At 44.8% G+C, this 15,241-nt stretch overlaps 1 protein-coding gene across 7 annotated transcripts in view; it reads left to right on the top strand.

Annotated features, from left to right (window-relative positions):
* The window catches only part of LOC146353923 (E3 ubiquitin-protein ligase RNF213-like), a 208,397-nt gene that overhangs the window by 62,517 nt on the left and 130,639 nt on the right, over window positions 1-15,241 (top strand). For 5 of the 7 annotated variants that reach the window (XM_084837681.1, XM_084837679.1, XM_084837677.1 and 2 more), the window contains exons 16-18: window positions 2,836-3,013; window positions 6,816-6,983; window positions 7,992-8,150. In XM_084837681.1, coding sequence (XP_084693807.1) covers window positions 2,836-3,013; window positions 6,816-6,983; window positions 7,992-8,150 — 505 coding nt within the window. Of the gene's footprint in view, window positions 1-2,835; window positions 3,014-4,600; window positions 4,696-6,815; window positions 6,984-7,991; window positions 8,151-8,679; window positions 8,764-15,241 lie in introns of those variants that run through there. The other 2 variants (XM_084837683.1, XM_084837684.1) reach the window with 2 other exon arrangements.

Here is a 15,241-nt window from a genome sequence, read left to right as displayed (position 1 = left end):
GAAGCAGTGACAGATTTTACTTTCTTGGGCTCCAAGATCACCGCAGACGGTGACTGTAGCCATGAAATTAAAAGACGCTTGCTCCTTGGGAGGAAAGCTATGGCAAACCTAGATAGCATAGTAAGAAGCAGAGACATCACCTTGCCGACAAAGGTCCGTCTAATCAAAGCTATGGTTTTCCCAGTAGTAATGTATGGCTGTGAGAGCTGGACTATAAGGAAGGCTGAGCACCGAAGAATTGATGCTTGCGAACTGTGGTGCTGGAGAAGACTCTTACGAGTCCCCTGGACTGCAAGGAGGTCCAATCAGTCAATCCTAAAGGAAATCAACCCTGACTGCTCATTGGAAGGACAGATACTGAAGCTAAAGCTGAAATATTTTGGCCACCTAATGCGAAGAGAAAACTCTCTGGAAAAGATCCTGATGCTGGGAAAGACTGAAGGCAAAAGGAGAAGGGGACGGCAGAGGATGAGATGGCTAGATAGCATCACCGATGCAATGAATATGAACTTGAGCACGCTCCGGGAGAGAGCGCAGGACAGGAAGGCCTGGCGTGCTATGGTCCATGGGGTCACGAAGAGTCGGACACGACTGAATGACTGAACAACAACAACAATTATCTCTGAGGGAAAGAGAGGAACCACCCATTGCTACATGGAAAGAACGGCAGCCATGGAGGGGAAGGTGGGCTGCCCTCTCCTCAAGCCCACCACACTCACAGGTAGCAGCCTGGCCCAGCGGATGCTGTGACACTCATCTTCCCTTGTCATGAATGCAGTGAACACTTGTGCCTGAAGTGTTGTTGTTGTCCAGGGCTCCATATGTGTAGCCATAGTTTGCTGGTGCCAGCTCCTTTGCACAGGCCAATGGATTGTCACCAGTTCAGTCCTCTCCTCAAGGGCAAGGCTCTGGGGAACAAATGACAACAACCCTGTGGGCAGGGGATCCGTTTCACCCAGACATGGGAGGGAGAGTCCTCATCTAGTTCCAGCTGGTGTGTGTGTGTGTGTGTGTGTGTGCATGTGCTGGGAGATTGCAAGGAAAAGAGGGAGCCACCAGATATGTCCAAAGCACCATCCCCAGCTCACAAGCAAGCCCCTGGCATGGGGACTTACTGTCAGGAGAATCCACTCAGGTTCCCAAGACTCCATCCTTTGGGATCAGCTCAAGGGTGGGGGTAGGGAGCTCTTCAGGGTACGAGACCTTTAGAAGTGCTTCCTGGAAACTCATGTCTTTGTGCATAAGTTGATATGCCTTCACTTTAAGGTTATGATAAATGCTGTTCCATCTTTTTCATGTTGCCATCTCTGTCCTTGGAGGTAGCCCAGGACAGACATTTTCTTTGATGCTTCCTTGACCCATCTTTGTGTTTCTCTGCCCTCAAACACTTCTGGATGCCATGGATTTGTTTGTGGTAAAGTGCCACAAGCTTGGTACAGTTTTCTTTGCATCTGTCTAGTGTGGATCTCTCTTCTTCTGGCCTGTGTCAGCAGGAGAAGCATCTTAACAACCTGCCTTCTTTGTGGTCCAAGCCACCCCCCCCCCACCAGATTGGGAACTCCTTCCTTGCAATTGCAGTCCCTATTCACAGGGTCTTGTGGTACTTCACGAGCCAACCGCCCAATCCCTGTGCACTATGGGCAGTAGCCAACAGGGCTGCTCTGCCCCAGCTGGTTCCAGTGCACTTGCAGGACCCATCACTTGCACAGTGCTGCTTTGGCGCTTCTCAAAATAACACAAATTGAGCAGAAATGCTCTTTTCCAGAACTGGGCAGGTCAGCACATTACTGTTCTCAGAGCTCTGCTTACCTGCCCCATTCCAGAAATGAGCATTTCACTCATTTTGGGTTCTTTTTAGAAGTGCCAAAGCCCCGTTGTGTGAGTGGCAGGTCTCATGAGCACATGGGCACAATAGAATACAGCCAATGCCTAGATTCCAGGCCTGGTGTGTCCTCACTGGACGGCTGCCAATCCTCAATTGGATGCTCTACAAGGCGGATGGACATGAGCCTGCTCTGGGGCGCTTGCCACCTTGCACAAGCTAGAACACAGAAGACGGGGCAGTCAAATGGGAATGGCTCAGCATAGAGGCATCATATTGGCTTGCCATCAGAAGTTCCCTGCCCGGTGTGGCACCTCTCCACACCTAGGCCATCCTGTTTTCTGGGTTCTACAGGCTTATCTTTACCACCAGAACAGATCAGTGAGTGGAACCTTTCCACTGTGTGCAGAGATAGTTCTGCAGGTGTATTTTTGGTGGAGGTAGCAGAACTCAACTTTTGGTGGTGTAGTGGGGCTTCTGTCTCAACCTAAAGTGCCTCACCTGGAAGATTTCAGGTACAGGATTACAGCCTCAATATAACATGTTTGGCCCTTAGTCCGATTGGAATCAATAAACAACAATAGTATCAGGCTGCGTGATGAAGTGCATGTTAATTCTTTAAGACAGTGGTGCACAACCTCAGGCCCTCAGGCCAAATTTTGCCCTCTTGGGGTCTCAATCCAGCCTTCTGGGTGTTGTTGTTTTTTTGTAATTTCCTAGTTTTTGCATGGATTTCTCCCATTCTAGAAGGTTGAAAAGCCTCTCCTAAGTCTTGGTTACTAGTACGAAGGGCTTTAAACAAAATATGCTAGTATTTTTGGGATTTTTGCCCTGCTCCAGTTTGCTTTTTGCTCTGGCCCCCAAAAGCTTCTCCAAAGTTAAATTTGGCCCTTGGGCTGAAAGAGTTTCAATGTCATTGCTTTAAGAGCTTAAATGATGTGGCAAATTTGACAACTTGCATTAGGATGGAGTCACTGCCATTCAATACTGCGCATACTTTTATGTCTTAAAAGAGTAGTCTCATCAGCCTGATCTCCTCATACAAGCTGAAGAGGCCTGGCAAACTTGTTTCTGCTGTCATCAGAAAATCATGGCCAACTGATAAGGCTGGGAAACCTTTGAAGGACATGGAAAGTGTTCTGAATCATCTCCTTGGCTGGTCAGAAGTCAAACATCTTTTAACTGTTCTTGGTATGTAGTAATTAATTGGGAGGAGTTCTAGGAATAATAGAATATCAGTTTGAAAGTAAAAAACCTACTTTATCAAAGATTTATGCAATCTTACTATGTTTTTTATTGTGAGAAAAAACCAGTTAAGCAGTACATTATAAAAGGGGACAAGATTTAGGAACTGTTATATCATTTGATATTTGGAAATATCTGTCAGTGAGGGTGGATAATTTTTCACTTCGTGTAGGTTTGTACGTTGTCTTTAAAAAAACATAATGGCATATAACACCAGTGAAATTATACAACATATATGGCACAGGTAGTATGAAATGATGGAAGTGTAAAGAAAATAGAAATTAAATTCATATGTCATGGAATAGTGGAAAAGCAAGATAATATTGGTTAAAATATGAAAAAAAGATTGAGTTAATGCATATTAAACAAGAAATGGATCCTTTATTACATTTATTAAGCTATTCAAGAAACTTACCATTGCATCATCAAGAGATGATGATGATGTATATGCTGGTAACATTCTTACCGTTGAGGAATGTGCGAGTAAAGCATATGACCATGTGGTCATGTCTAAACTGTCTAATTACATGACAGTAAGAAAAGGAAGCCAAAGACCAAATTAATTTTTGATGGGATGGGAACGTTTTATTGAATTTTGGCAGAACAAAGCACATATGTCTACAAATATGACAATTTATTGGATTTATAATCATGTATTTAAAGATATAATGTTATAAGTTGAGTTCATTTTATTTGTATAATCATTCTGTATAATGTTTTTGTGTTTTTGAACTAAGAGAAATGGAGCTAAGTACATCATTTATAATCAAAATTGAGTTGCAATCGGTGGGGAGGGGAGCCAATAACTTCCATTTGTCGACTTCACCGGGACTCAGAGAAGTGTTGAAAGGGGGGAGGACAATGACAATGTTAGTTCGAGGCATAATAGTGAGAGGATGACATTGCCAAATGGGAGTTATTCTTCCCCCTCCACACACACTTTGGTATTCTTTTTCGGAGCAATTACTTTGCTTGCATTTCTTTTTCTTTTTCAGTGCTTCTGATTGTGCAAATGGGTTCATACTTTCTCTTAGTAGTATTTTTTCATAGTCCTTCACAAGTGTGCATAGATTAGCCTATTCCTAATATATTGCCTACTCCACTTCAGTACTTCCCTTGACAGCTGGAACATACAAGGAAATTGACGAGGCGAGACTACACATAGTGGACAGATGAATCTGTACACTGGCAAAAGTCTGTGGGGGAGGATAATTAAATAATTACAATACCATTTGCATACTTCTGAGGTACCAGAAAAAGTGGCAAATGAAGTATGTGCTCTGAAAAGGGGCAGCGATCAGAGTGGGGAAGGTGGCCAGGAAGGTTTCCCACCATAGGAATGAGGATATGAGACAGGTTGCCATGCAAAGGACACTGGGATACATGGTGGCAGTGGGCTAGAGGAGGGAAAGAAGCCATGCCAAGCCACCGAGCACCCAGTCGTCTGTTGGGAATAACATGGGTTAGCGAGCGAACAACCAACTGACCCTAACTTATTTCCAGCATGTCTTAGCATGAAGTGTGAACTCGCCCTCAGTGTCTGACAGGCACTTGAAGCTCAGACCACCTATTCAGGAGCAGAGGGAAACCAACATGCCTCCAGCTTGAGCTGGAGATGGGAGGCAAAGGCAAGACAGCTTTTTCTGCCCCTATGCCGGATTGATGCTTTGAGCACAAACTACCCATTGTGTGTAGAGACAAGGCACACACCTCTGCTTTCTTCTCCAGCCTGGGGGTGGGGATAATTCCCCCCTTCATCTCCAAGTCTGGGAGGTCGCCTCAAGCTTCTCAAGTTTCACCAGAGACTGGCTGAACGCCATCTTGGTGACCGTAGCAAGTGAGATTGTCAACCCTGGTGAATAATATAGAATTTAGACTGGATATTGTGGAAAGGGAAAATCATTTAATACAATTGGTTTAGCAACTTGCATGGGATACATGTTGAAATGGAAATCTAGTTTGTGTATTGGCTGGTTTTCATCAACTGATTGAATAGCGGATTGTATTAATTGCAGACCGTTACAACTGTTTTGTGTTATACTTCCTCTTTTAAAAAAAACAGTGACCTGGTATGCAGGATATGACAACCCATGGCGGGTTGCCACCCATGTTTGTTTCAGGGTGGCTTGTCGCAACGTCCAAACCTGGTGCCATTTACTCACCATGATTTGTTAACCAGGCACAAGCCACCTGGAGGATCCATGGCTTGTTGCAGGGTTTGTTCAGAGTGGCTTGTCATGACATGCAAACCTGGCAGAGTTATAAATGGCATCTCAGAAAGGGCTATAGAGCCATCTAGTGGTAGCGGCAAAACCCCCAGTCGCTCCTTGTGATCTCGCTAGTGGCACCTCCCTCTTCCCTCACCATCCATCCCTGCTCTGATTAGGGATGTACGAAAGTCACTTACCTTTTCGCAGGGGTGCTTCGCGGTGGGGGGGAGGCGCTTCGCTTCTCCCCCCGAAGTTCAGGCAATGGGGGGGAGCCGTCCCGCCTCGCCCGGCCGAAATTCAGGCCGGGGGGGAGGCTTCCTGCCTCGCCCGGCCAAAATTCAGGCCGGGGAGAAGCGCCCCGTCTCCCTGGCTGCAAAACAAAGTGTAAAAAAACCCCCAAAAAACCTGTGATAGGCTACGTAACGATTAGCGTAGCCTATCACGGCTAGATTTCCAAAGTCAGCCGTGATAGGCTACGTAAATCATTACGTAGCCTATCATGGTTTTTTTGGTTTTTTTTACACTTTGTAATGGCGGCGGCGGCCGGTCGGAAGACCAGCTGCCGCCCCCGCCCCCGACGAAAGGCCGACGAACCGCCACCGGGACCTGCCGCCGGGAGGGACATTTGCCAAAGGCAAGTCCCATTCCGGGGGGGGGGGTGGCGGAGAATTTCACTGCCAATTTCGGGGGGCTGAATGCATTGGCGCTCGGCCCCCCGAAGATTCGGGGAGAAATTCTCCGCCATCCCTAGCTCTGATACATCAACAGGAAATGACACTGGTCAGTTCATTCCTCCACTTCATCATCTCCCTAGACAGTGACACCTTCGCTCTCCTTTTTTTCACCTTTGAAGAGATCTGCACACATTTAACTTTTTTTCACCTTTGGGGAAATTCGTGCAAATTTAACTTTTTTGTTTTAACTTTTGGGGGAGATTTGCACAAATTCACAGTGACTATTGTGCTTATTTGCAGCAACTACTGCACTTTAGCAAATTTGGGCATATCCCCCCCCCATATTTTTTTAAGTTAAGTTTGCGCTAATACCTGAATGTAAAAAAATATATACAGACAATCCTCTACTACGCTAATGAGCATATTTGTGTTCATTAGTGGAGTAGGCTGCTGTGCTAAAAAGGCCCATGGGTATGTGCTGTGAGGGGTGGGAGGACTAAGGGGAAAACAAGCCCTGGCAAGCCGTAGAGCACCTGACAGTCTATCTGTTAGCGACTGAACAAACAACCCATTGTGGCTTATTTTCAGCATGGCTTACCTTGACATGTGAACCAGCCCAGTGCGTCACAGTTGTAGCAAGGCCAGTGGTAAAATGGAATGTGACAAACTTGCAAACTGTGGGCAGGTCAGGGACAAATGCGGAGATCCAAAGTGGTAATCTCGCATGCAGTTCTTCCAGCTGTTATGAGGGAGGAAGCTAATTTTAGCTGTTCAGTGCCCAAGAATGAGGGCTCTTTGCTTGCTTTTAAGATATCTGATTTATCTGGTATTTATCTGATTTATCTGGTTTTATGTTTTCTGCAGGTGAAAGCATTCGGGACCAACTTTCTGACGATGCCAAGGAACTAATGGCCATCAGTGACTCTGTATATACAGAGGTTTCTGATGGACTCATGACAGGCTGTATCCTAATTAAACATTTGGACCTAATTGTAAGGCACAAGAAACAGTTTCTGTCAATTTGGGAATTAAGTAAGTGTGTTTTTTCTCCTTATATAAATGGAACATTTGTTAAAATATAAACAAAATTATAGGCTCTGCCCTGCCACATCCTATATTTGTCATTCTGTCTTAATGACGTGCATGAGAAATAGTGAGTCCAAATGAGAGACCTGTTTTCTGATGAGGCAAAAAGAAGTAGAGATGTTGTGAGCATTTGATATTGGGTGCCTGTCTAAGTGAACACACACCTATTCCAGTCTTAAAATACTCTCAGTCAAGGTGGGCATAGCACTGCGCCCCCTCTGCCCAAACCTCAATTTGGCTCACGCTTACTCACGCCCCTCTCTTCCAAGGCATGAAGGTTGGAAGGTGCAGATCAGCTCAGCTGGCCTCTCTTCTGCTCCACAGCATGGAGCAGAGGGTGGCTATCCTCCATAAAAAGGTAAAGGTGTCCCCAACCAGTCGTGTCCGACTCTAGGGTGTGGTGCTCATCCCCGTTTCTAAGCCGAAGAGCCAGCGCTGTCCGAAGATGCTTCCGTGGTCATGTGGCTGGCATGACTGGACACTGAGGTGCACGGAACGCTGTTACCTTTCCTGCCGAGGCGGTACCTATTTATCTACTTGCAATTTCTTGCTTTCGAACTGCTAGGTTGGCAGGAGCTGGGACTGAAGACGGGAGCTCACTCCGTCACGCAGCACTCGGGTCTCGAACTGCTGTCCTGCTGACCTTCTGGTCTGCAGTTCAGCGTCTTAACCGCTAAGCCACCGTGGCCCCGCTATCCTCCATACTGAGCAGCAAAATAAAAGCCATACTCTTTGGGCATCCTGCCCCAAGCAGGATGACTTTTTCTTCTGCTGCTCAAAATAGAGCTCTCCAGCCTGGCCAGCATAAACAGAATCAGGCCCTTTAAGCTGCCCATCAAACATCAACTCCTTCCCCCAAATCTTGATTTTAATGGGTTGATCAGGGATACACTTGCGTACCCTAAGAAGGGCAGATTTTGCATTAGCAGTTATCAGTTGCAATTTTCATTTCAGTGAATAAACACCATTCCTCTGCGGAGAAAGAAATGGAAAAACTGAAACTAGAAAAAGTGCTTGAGCTTAGACTGCAAGAAGTAACGTCTGTCAGGGAAGAGCAAAAACAGTTGGGATCCCTTCTGGATATGTGCAGGAAAGTGCAATATATTGTAAAAGGTAATGGTTATAATAACAGTGATTTTCCTTTGCAAATATAACTATCTTGTCTCTAAAGCTGGGAATGGAAGTACAGAAAAACCGTGGAATGAAAAGGCAACAGAAGCTTCCAACAACTGAGTAGAACTGTTACACCAAAAGCTGTGTGTGGCCAAATAGTTCCTTTACTTATCTAAAATATCCAGCTAAGGCAGATTAGACCATCCTGATTAAGAACCAGAACGAATGAAAGTTCTGTCTATTCACTATCCTATTACAAAGCAAGTATGGATCTCAAGGTATTCATCAAAATCTTGAAAAAAAACCTTGGCTATTGTTATAATGAATCATTTACACACACAAAAGTGCAAAACAAACTACAGACAAACGGGGGAAGTTCCTCCATTGTGGTCTGTGGGGCTATGTCCCCCACCCCCAAGAACAAAGTAAAATATCAAGTGCAATTAAAGAATCTTGTGTTAACAGCCACCGCAATAACCAAAGGTTTTGTTTTTCCTTTTGCTTTGCTCTTTGTTTCTCTTTCAGGGAGTGGATCAAAGAGGACAGTCATTCCACTAACCAGTCATGTTGTCCTTCTCATTGCTGTCCTCCTCTCAAACTTCAGCAAGGAAAGGTATGGGGTATTTGCAGAGAAAATCACATAATAACTCCTTGCCTTCTACTCGTAATTTCACACAAGTTCTATCTTCTGTCAGCCCCTGGCCATTCACCAAATGGATATGGTCCTTACAGGGATCATATTTCTCTAATGTTCACAACCGTTGGGTGATAGCTTTAGGCCAGGGGAAGTGTGAACTTTTGAAAAACAATTAATGCCTTTCTTTCTGTAAATACCTCATACATTTTATTGTTTGAGTGGATAGCGATGCAAAAAGATTATGCTACTCATTCAGAGCAGCAGTGGAAGGACACAACTCTGTGTTCTGGTAGAAAGGATCTCTGACTGGGATTGGAGGCACCTGCCTTATTCTTTTTCCCACTCCTCGGTTGTTTGTAATGGCTGTTTCCTATAATATTGAGCCTATGATGAAATGGAGCATTATATTGTATTTGAGTGTGTGCATACATACCCATAGGCATGCATACACAGAGAAATATGCCAATATTAAACTGTAGAGATGGTCATGGAAGCTGAAAGAGTTTTATATGAAGATGGAACATATTTCAGAAATAAGAAATGTTATTTCAGGTGCCCTATCAGGAAAGGAACAAAACTAGCCAAAGGGCTAAGCAACTTAATGTGTCCTTCCTACAAGCCAACATAGGAAGTAGCCCTATACTGAGTCAGACCACTGACCCATCTAGACTAGTATTGTTGACACTGGCAGGCAGCAGCTCTCCAGGGTTTCAGGCAGGATTCTTTCCTAGCCGAGCTGGAGATGCTAGCGATTGAACCTTGGACCTGTGCTCTACCGCTGAGCCATGGCGTCTCTCAAATTCCTTATCTGTATTATCAGCCCGTTGCAACCAGCCAGAAGTTCCCTTCTGTTACCCTGTACCCTCAAGTATACCAAGGTAACTTTGTTGCTGCTGTGAAAGCTGTTAGCTCTAACTATGTGGGGACGGATATCCAAGCTACACTGCATATGCAACCATAGGTTTACTTTTCCTTTTAAATAACAGTAACAATTCTCTCTCCTGGCATATAGAAGGGGAAGAAACGGAAGCAGTGACAGATTTTATTTTCTTGGGCTCCAAGATCACCGCAGATGGTGACTGCAGCCATGAAATTAAAAGACGCTTGCTCCTTGGGAGGAAAGCTATGGCCAACCTAGACAGCATAGTAAGAAGCAGAGACATCACCTTGCTGACAAAGGTCCATATAATCAAAGCTATGGTTTTCCCAGTAGTAATGTATGGCTGTGAGAGCTGGACTATAAGGAAGGCTGAGCGCCGAAGAATTGATGCTTTCGAATGTGGTGCTGGAGAAGACTCTTATGAGTCCCCTGGAATGCAAGGAGGTCAAATCAGCCAATCCTAAAGGAAACCAACCCTGACTGCTCATTGGAAGGACAAGCTGAAATATTTTGGCCACCTAATGCGAAGAGAAAACTCCCTGGAAAAGACCCTGATGCTGGGAAAGTTTGAAGGCAAAAGGAGAAGGGGCTGGCAGAGGATGAGATGGCTAGATAGCATCGCCGATGCAATGAATATGAACTTGAGCACGCTCCGGGAGAGAGCGGAGGACAGGAAGGCCTGGCGTGCTATGGTCCATGGGATCGCAAAGAGTCAGACACGACTTAACGACAGAACTACAACAACAACTCTCTCACAAAGCTGTGTAAATATTTAAATCAGAATAGACAAAGACTTCTTCCCTTTTACTTCATCCCCAGATTCTAATTGTTCTAAGAGTCTTCCTTCATACTAGTTTCCCAGCAGAATTTGGCTGCCACCAAACACCTGTTTGGCAGCCTGGCCAGAGTCCTATCTTGCTGCTGGACAGGTGCACAGGGAAGACTCTTCTCACATGCCCTGTTTAGTGGAGACAGTGGTATGCTTGGCAGGGGGCACCTGGGGTGGACCATGCTTCCAGCCTCCAGGGGCTGCTTGTGGCCTGCAGGCCGTGTGTTGCCCACCCCTGCTCTATGCAAAGAACCCAACATGCATATATATATTGTTGAACTTTAATGAAACCCAACAGTCCACCATTTTGCTACAGACCTGCTAACCAACAGGCTGCCATCAACATATTGCTTATATCTTTACAACTCTTAACTGGAGTTATACCATCAAGCTTATCTAAAAGTAAATGGTAGGTTCTGTTGGTAGTTTACCCTAAGGCTGCACAAACCCTCTCCCCCACCTTCACCAAACCTTTTTACAAACAGAGACACAAATGAGAGGTGTTCTGGAGTGAGGCTGCAGAAATTAAGCCATGCTCCAATCCCCTCTGTCATGCAAGTAATTGTATTTAATCCTAGTTGTAAAAGAGGGCTAGCAAATCGCTCTTTTCTAGTTCCTGTTCAGGTCAGTGTTATTGTTTATAACTCCTAGGTCATCACAATATAAACATGAAAAACTGCCAATGTGTTACAAATAAAATAGAAAATAAATGAAATTAAACATTAAATAAAAATAATTAGTAAATGCAACACTGCCAGCTACAATCTAAATTTAGAATTCCATGATACTAGTTTTCAGTTTCAGTTTTTATGAGTGGCTCTTAATTAAACCAACAACAGAACAAAAATCAATATGATTAACAGTCAAACATCTCCAGTGCAGTCTTTTCCAGATGCCTTATGAAATCTGACATGTGCATTGGCTTAAGTGCCATTAAGAAAAATAGCAACTATTTCCAAAATCTTGAGATCCTTATTAAAAAGCAAATGATATATATTCTGCCAAACTAATGAGTTAGTTCCATTTTAACAAGTCAGCAATATATTTTTTCTCTAATACCTTGTTTCATGGAATACCACTTCTTTAGGGTATCCCACTGATAAAGCTACCTAGGTGTATCCCACCATTAGAATACTACCTTGATGAGGACTAGTAGCTATAACTATGTGGAGGTTTACTGCACCAGTTAATAATCCCTTATCCGGTTCTTCTGCCACCATAAAATATAACTCTTTTATTTATCTGTTACTCTTATTCCTTAGGGTAGCAGCATATAGACGTAGGACAAAACACTCCAGAGGTTCATATAAGTAAATATAGTAAATTTTATTTTAACCCCCGCCCCCTACATAACTATAGCAAGATACGTTACCACTTCTTTTCATAGATTACTTATAAACAACAAAGGTTTTATTACCGTTACTCTAACAAGCTGAGTATGTGTTAACTATAGTTCTACTCCCTAGCCAACATTAAGCCAATTTCCCTGCTAGGGTCCCTACCAGTTAACTCACAGGTTTCCCTACCAGTTAACTCACAGGTTGTACTGAGGGCTTAATTTGTAGTCTTTTCTCTGGTAGGGTTCTCTGCACTCAGGAACCTTCAAGGCTTTCTCTGCAGCACTTCACCTGCAGTCATCAGGTTGGTTCAGCCACCACTGTTACCTCATGTTCAGTGCACCCTGCTGTCACTTTGGCTTCAGCTCCTCCCTGAAGGCTGCTCCCACTCCTCACTCACAAGCCTTTGCCAGGTCTTGCCTCAAGTGCTTTCAGCCCCTAAGGTCTTTCAGTCTCCCTTCAGTCCTGAGCTGCTTTCCACAGCGGCTGCTGCTGCTCACTGTCAGGAGTGCCCTAGCGGCCTCTTTCAGTACACTCCAATAACCAACTCAAGACACAGACGAAAGGATTCTCTTCAAGGCTTTAATCCTCTTACAACTTAATGACTCTTTCAGATGCTAATCACCAGCGACTAAGCAAGGAACAGCAGAGTAGCCTATGCTCCGGGTAGGCAGTTGGTCCCCGTTTGAAGGAGAATTGCTTGAAGTCCCTGAACTTATGGGCTAGGGAGAGATCCTCCCTCTTTCCCTTGGGTCCATGGGACGCGGCCGTTGCTTGTGCGCCAAACGGGCGTTACGCCTCCTTTCCACGCCCTCCATCGCTCGTCGCTCCCTGCGTCTGCATCGAGCGTCTAGCAAGCCCCGTTCCCGCGCTTTCTCACTGCTAGGATCACTATCTATCTCAGGAATGCTGGCAGGAGGAATCTCTGCCAGCTGCTGTGCCTGTGAGGGATGAGCTGGCTCCTTTCCCACGGATGGCTGATCCTCCTCAGAATCAGAACTGCTCTGGGGTTCTATTGGCTCAGTTTCCACCCTGACACTCACTAACTGACTGACTCCAGACTCAGACTGCCCACTGCCTCTCTGCCAGTGCTGAACTTATCTTTACATTCCCTCCAGCCAGGAGCCTCCAGCCAAACAGCTCATTTTGGGGTAGAGCTTTTCCCCTCCCCAGCTGAACTGTAATAAAGGACCAGCAGAGATGAATGGGAAGTCCACAAGTGAACCAATTAAACTGACCACGTTTTGATTCCATGCTCCAGTAAAAAAAAAAGGGGAAAAAAAGCAGAAATCTCACAAAGCATAGCCATTTCCTTGGTAAGAAGCAACAAAATGGCACTTTATCAGTTGGCAAACTGTCAGCCTAACATGCAAACTTTGTATCACTTCTCTACTTTGTATCACTTCTCTGGCCCTTACCAAAGTAAAAGACAGTACAGTTAACTGTACACGTGTCAGTGAAGAGTATAGTTAACTCTTCAAATATCAGTAATTGTTCCAAACGAAGACGTATGAACGTATGCAACTTTTACCTCAAGTAAATACAGTTTCTTCACGCCTTGTGTCAATTAAACAAATAATGGGGTAGGCCCGCCACCTCATCTGATCCATAATGACAAAGGCATTATTGTCTACCAACAAGAACTGTAGAGGGCATTAGCTGAAACCTGGCAAGAGTTAGTTCCTTCCTCAAGCAGAACTTAGCAATTTTGAATAAATTGCTGGACATGAAATATATTTAAGTTGATTATACTGATGAGAGACTTGAGAGGTATAAAATCTTCCTGCAAAAACACATTATTAGTGTGTAATTTCACCTCCTTCTTAGCTAAAATGTGTTCTCTCTGAAGAACATAAATCTGCAAATAGCCAAATTTCCAGTGTATTATGTTTTAATTCCAGGATTTTTCCCTTGATGGATTAAAAGCAAATTGTTCCAAATAATACACTTTTGCTAAGCAATACTCTGGCGTTCCTTGAGTTTTAGCCAATAATTCAATGTCTGCTGACAGTTCTTAATGGTCCAAGCCTGAGATCCCATTATCAGCCGAACGTACTTTGTTGGGGTATATATGTGGTCCCCAAAATAGTTCTTAAAATTCTGTTCTGAATACAATCTAACTCACCTGAAATTTGAAAAACCCAAATCTCTGATCCGTACAATATTTGGAGCTGGATTTTTAATTTTATTAGATTCAGGATAAGAGACACCTGCTTACTCTCAGCAGGATACCAGAATTTAAGAGTTCCATTCATCATTTCAATCTCAAGGAGAAAAACTCCTAGTGGATGCAATCGAACATTGGTGTGGGCCTATGGTCACATATATTCAGGGGCAATGAGGGCAGAAAAGAAGAAATATCTCACTTCCTCTACTGAATTCTCTAATCCATCCAGCAGAGCTTTTCAGGATTGTCTGGGGCTTATTACATGCTGGCCTTAAGGTTGTTGAGACCCACTGTAATACACTTGCTAGGCACTTCCAAGATAAAATCTCTTGCATCCACTGGGACTTAGACTCCAGTGTTACAGCAGGTGAATCAGGTGAGGTATCCAGAGCACAGCCTTGTCTAGTATTCTTGGATGAGTTTGTTGGTACAGCTTGGGGACATTGACAAGGTGCATCGACAGGTTCAGTCAACCACTTCCATATTGGATCTTTGCCCCTCTTGGCTTATAAAAATTGGCACGGAGGGAACAGCCAGCTGGCCTAGGGAGGTGATCAGTGCCTCCTTGCAAGAGGGAGTGGTCCTGGGCCACCTGAAAGAGACAGTGGTGAGGCCGTTCCTGAAGAAACACTCCTTGGACCTGGAAAATCTTAATAACTTTAGGGCTGTGGAAAATGTTCCTTTCCTGGACAAGGTCCATGAGTGGATGGTTGCCAACCAGCTCCAGAAACTCCTAGATGAGAATAATTATCTGGATCCCTTGTAGTCAGGGCTCAGGCCAAGTTCTGGCTTGGAAGCAGCCTTGGTCACTAGGGATGTATGAAAGTCACTTACCTTTCTGTGGATTATGTTGATGGCGGGTGGGGAGGCGTTCCGTCCCTCCCCCTGGAATCCTCGATGGGGGGGGAGGCGATCCGTTCCTCCCCCCCGGAATCTTCCACGGCCAGCTGTGTTCCGTGGCAGCTCTGCGGAGCAGCTGCCAGGCCCAGGCCAGAGCTGTCCGCAGCCAGATTTCTGGCCACAGAGGGTTCTGGGTAAAACAAAAACAAAAACAAGACCCCATGTGCAAATGGCGGCGGCTACGGCCGCCGCCATTTGCATTCCTTATTTTTGGCCATCTTAGTCTACGTAAATATTTACGTAGACTATGACGGCGAAAATAAAGGGGAACGCAAATAGCGTAGCGGGCGCTATTTGCGTCCCTTTTTGATTCGCCGGTTTAGCCTACGTAAATATTTACG

Source organism: Heloderma suspectum, chromosome 2 (assembly GCF_057233095.1).
Source record: "Heloderma suspectum isolate Gila_16-S chromosome 2, 16-S_ref, whole genome shotgun sequence".
NCBI classification, from domain to species: Eukaryota; Metazoa; Chordata; class Lepidosauria; order Squamata; family Helodermatidae; genus Heloderma; species Heloderma suspectum.
The sequence above is the reverse complement of the archived record's forward strand: the minus strand, read 5'-3'. Positions and strand labels throughout refer to the sequence as shown.